Source organism: Buceros rhinoceros, unplaced genomic scaffold, assembly GCF_000710305.1.
Source record: "Buceros rhinoceros silvestris isolate BGI_N320 unplaced genomic scaffold, ASM71030v1 scaffold2701, whole genome shotgun sequence".
Classification (NCBI taxonomy): domain Eukaryota; kingdom Metazoa; phylum Chordata; class Aves; order Bucerotiformes; family Bucerotidae; genus Buceros; species Buceros rhinoceros.
In genome coordinates, this window is record NW_010393502.1 from 48,330 (window position 1) to 52,672 (window position 4,343).

Below are 4,343 nucleotides of genomic sequence, written 5' to 3' on the forward strand. Positions count from 1 at the left end.
GTAGGGAAACTAAAGAACCTGATCCATACCCGTTTTGCCTGGAATCAGGAATTCTGCCAGTCCTTCAGATACCCAGCAGAACAAGAAGTGGAAATATTTCTAAGGGTACTAATAAAACCAATCCCACCAGGGACTGAATTGAGTCTGGCAAGAAATATTTTCTAATGTGATCAGCAGAAGTGGCTTTTTCAAAGGAAAATAAATCTTCTGGTGAAGAGACAATTTAAAATTTTACAGCAGAAGGAATTAATGAAGAGATTTCAAGTTCCTAGCACTGACATGAAAAAAGTTGATACCCTACATCGCATTGTTCATCCAAGGCTGAATTCTGGAAGATCTTCCTTCCAGGGACAGAGGAGCTTCCAGGACTCGGTGTTTGGCTCAAAGATCCTGGCATACAGAGATGGTTACGCTCGTCTGTGTAAGCTCCACTAACCAGCCACCCTATCACCTCCAGTGCCATCTGAACTTGGATTAGAAATAAGCCTCACTTCCTAAAAGTCTGTGTTTCGAGACAGATCTGTATTCCTCCTTAGGATCCCATCCAAGTACATGACTCAAAAGTTGAATCAAATTGTGCCCTTGAATAATAAATCATTTCCTGAGTAGGCAGCGCCGATGACAGCCTCTGCTGCATTTACAAAGCCACCTTCGTACCCCAGGAAATTGTCCGCTTTTCAGGAGCATGAGCACAACGCAGTTCACTCACGCTACAGTAACCAAGGAGCTACAGCAACAGTACACGAACCAGGGGTCAGCCTCAAAGCGCCTCCAGCTCCCACCACACCGATCGTTCCTGACTTGCCTGTGGAGGAACACAAACCCTCTTTGCCCGCGGAAAAGTCTCAGCGATGCTAAATACTCTGACCTAGAAAAGAAGGAAAATAGTGAACTGATTTGCTCACCTCTTCAACTGCCACTTCAGCAGCCAGAACACTTCTCCCACTCCTGAGCAGCCTTCTTCCCTAAAAGATTAGTCTGAGTATTTGGCTTCAACGCTCTAACAAAAGGATTCCCTTCCACACATCCTGTTGACATGGGGAATGGCAGGGCACGCCCCTAATACTCTAGCATTGATATTAATACTGAATTTCATCACGAGGTTGACATGCCGTGGCTCGCAAAACATCCCTGCATCATCTTTTGAAAGAACAGAGGACAGAACCTGCACCTTGGTGTAACGACCCAATGTATCATTAAGGAAAGACAAAAGAAAAGACATTCAGAGCAACAAATGCATGCGTAAGTTCTGCTTTTAAAAAAGAACTAGCTCAGAAACAGCTGCAGAAAACAAAACTTTAATCAAACAGGCTTTTCCACTCATCTGTGCAAGAAGAAAAATCCCCCAGCAGCGTATGAACTTTTATGAACACATTCCTCCTCCTTCCCGGGGGGCGCCCCTGCCTTGGGGTCCCCAGTGGATACACTGAGAAGCACAAAGCACTGATAGAAGACTTTTACTCTAAAGGGAGCTGTTTTGCTGAAAGAGTTGAGGAACAACAACAGACAGTGGGTCCTCCCCACTGCATGCTGTCTTCTGCATGCTCAGAGCACACCAAACCACGGACTGACCATTTTTAGTGTATTTAGAAATAATTCAAACATCTCTTTTTAAACCAACACTGCAGCTAGCAGCAGGTGAGACCTTTGAGCAGTGGAGCCAACACTCACAGAGCTGAAATAACATAAGGACAGCGGGAAAAAAAGAGATTTATGGAGCTGTGGAGACTGGTGAAGACAAGCTGCCTTAAACAGCAAAAGCTGCAGGCATTTATCAGTCTTGGTGCTTAGCCTCTGCTGCAGCAGCAGGCTGGGAGAAGTCAAACACTTCTTCCTTCTGCCTGAAAAGATGCCAAAAAGTCAGTTTGATTTACCGTGTAGAGTTCATTCAAGACCTTCATCAAGTCTTCCTGGAGCTGCAATCCCACTTCCTTGCTCTGCAATGAAACAGAGAAATGAAAGTTAATTGGGGAAGATGGTGAGGAGGCGGAGGAAGTGAGCATGCTCGGCAGCTACGAATAATTCAGGCTCAATTAAGCCCCGCTATCTACACTAGCAAATCCAATAACTGCCCAGCCCAAAGCCACTGAGGGACACATCGCACAGTGTTAATAGACTGAAATGTTAAATATGCACAGGCAGAAAAGCCTTGCAGTGAGGAGACAGGGCAATTTCCAGAGGATGTGGGGATTCCAACGTTACAAGCCTGGGAACACAGAGATTTGCCCATTGCAGGATCACACAAGTCTATGACTATAGGACAGCTTGGTAGGGAAGCTGAAGAAATGCTGGAGAAAGCCAACAGGAATGCTCTTCCTTTATTGAGCATCATATCCCAAACCAGGCAACTCTTCAGTATGCTGAGAAAGCCAGTTCCTGAAGCTTGAGACACCTCCTTCACACTCCCATCTCTCCAGGCAGTACTGCTGCTCCTTCCTTTGAGCCTGTCATCTCCCACCCAGTCCTTTGGTACCGCCAGCCCCTCCTATCCTAATCCCTTGTCCCTTGACCACACACATCACCAGTTGCCACTGCCACCCCATCATAGTGATTCTTGAAGACACGAGGTCGCTCAGGTGGGGTCTGGCAAGGCATCACCATTTATGGAGACGGATCTAGGAGAGAAACCATACTGCAGGGTCTGCCTGCTCTCACTTGATAAGCCTTGGGCACAGATGATTAAACCTATTTCCCCTGACTTGCTACTTCTTTATATGTATATATACACACTTTTGGTGGCTGGAGTGGATGTGGCTTGCTGAAGAAGCAGTGCTGGTCACAGAGGAGTCAGGAGGAGCAGGGAGATGTGCTTGACAGCAGGTCCTTTGGCCTGGTGGTACTGCAGGAGATGCTTTGATCCACCTGATTTTGTGCTGACTGTATCTGAGAGGCTCTACAGAGCCTGCAGTCTATCTTTGAGCACAGTGTTAGTGTCAATGTATTTTTTTTTTTTAGTTTTGTATGAGAAAGCCAGTCAGCGTTTAAAAAAAGGCATGTGCTTTCAGATACACAATCTCTCCTTTGAGTCTCCATGAGATTTACCCGAAGTTCACCTCTTCTTCCACAAATACCACCACAGCCGGCTACACCCTCTGGCAAATGTTCCTCCACTGCTGTATTTCATCACCACAGCCACAAAAAGAACCTCCACATGAACATTTAAGGCGAAACTACTCTTAGGGAGCTTTACATGCCCACGTTCCCATTTCCATTCCAACTGTAAATCAATATGGGATTTACCTCAGCAGACAAAGCAGGCAGCTTGGTTTTGTTAGTGGAAACCACAAGGACTACAACACAATGTAACCGTATCAATACAAATGGCTCTGTCCTGGGGGAGCTTGCTTTAGGGAGCTGCCCTGTAACATCTAAGGTTATGTGACTCAGGAACTCGATTCCGTCACTAAAACAGCAGAATGAAAAAAAATAAAAAAAAACAAAACAAAAAAAGGTGCAGAGAGACAAGACTGGTTGTCAAAACAGGCTGACACCCAAACTAGCCTGCAGCCAAGTGTCAGATTTTAAAAATGTATTTATTTAAACTGCCGGCTAGGTAACGAGCAGCCAGCACTTCTACATCGCAACTAGGCTCAACGCCGGCGTGAAGAGCCGCTGCTGGAACACGTTTGGCTTTAGCTAATGCAGGAGCAGGAACTGATAAGCTTCTGGTTTCCTAACAAATAACCCTGGAAAGTCCAAAGAGGTTCCTCCATAGCTACTGACAACGGCACCTCTGCACGCTAAGCGCTCTTTGAAGCGGCGCTTCAGCACGCAGTGTGCCTTGTATGCAAAGGAGAGCGAAGCGACTTCCTTAATGAGCTCAGCGTACGATTAATCTTCGCTTCATTAGCGACAAGATTTCATGCTGAAGCTGTCACTGCTCGCATTCTGAAGAGCTTCCCTGAGAAAAGCTGAGCGATTCAGACACATAAAAAAGCTCTTGGAGCCAGCGCTGGCTGACACACCTTGCAAAGCAAAGCAGAGGTGCAGCCGCAGAGTCCAGCCTCGCAGCCTCCCACGGCCACGCACCCAGACCTTAAATCCCCTTCTTCTACTGTGGGAAGGGGGACAGTATAAACGAGCAAGAAAGACCTCTGCATTTGCAATAGAATTTACATCTTTCAGCCCAAGGTTAGAGATTAAAGCCAAAGTCAGACCCAACGAGATGTTCCCATTCTCTGCCATTTATGATCCCAAGAAGTGATGTCCCAACTGTTACCTGTTCACCCCAACAGGCTGCTGAAATGATTGTAACTCACTGCTCCAACCCTGTCCTGTGGCGCACGTTATCACATCTTCGAAATTCCAGGGAAATCCCTATCTATCCTGACGGGGAGCATTAC

General features: G+C 46.4%; 1 protein-coding gene across 4 annotated transcripts in view; it reads right to left on the minus strand.

Moving 5' to 3' along the window:
• SRGAP2 (SLIT-ROBO Rho GTPase activating protein 2) overlaps positions 1 to 4,343 on the minus strand; it is a 96,971-nt gene that overhangs the window by 39,428 nt on the left and 53,200 nt on the right. For all 4 annotated transcript variants that reach the window (XM_010144852.1, XM_010144853.1, XM_010144854.1 and 1 more), the window contains exon 4: positions 1,875 to 1,937. In XM_010144852.1, the coding sequence (XP_010143154.1) occupies positions 1,875 to 1,937 (63 nt within the window). The remainder of the gene's footprint in view (positions 1 to 1,874; positions 1,938 to 4,343) is intronic.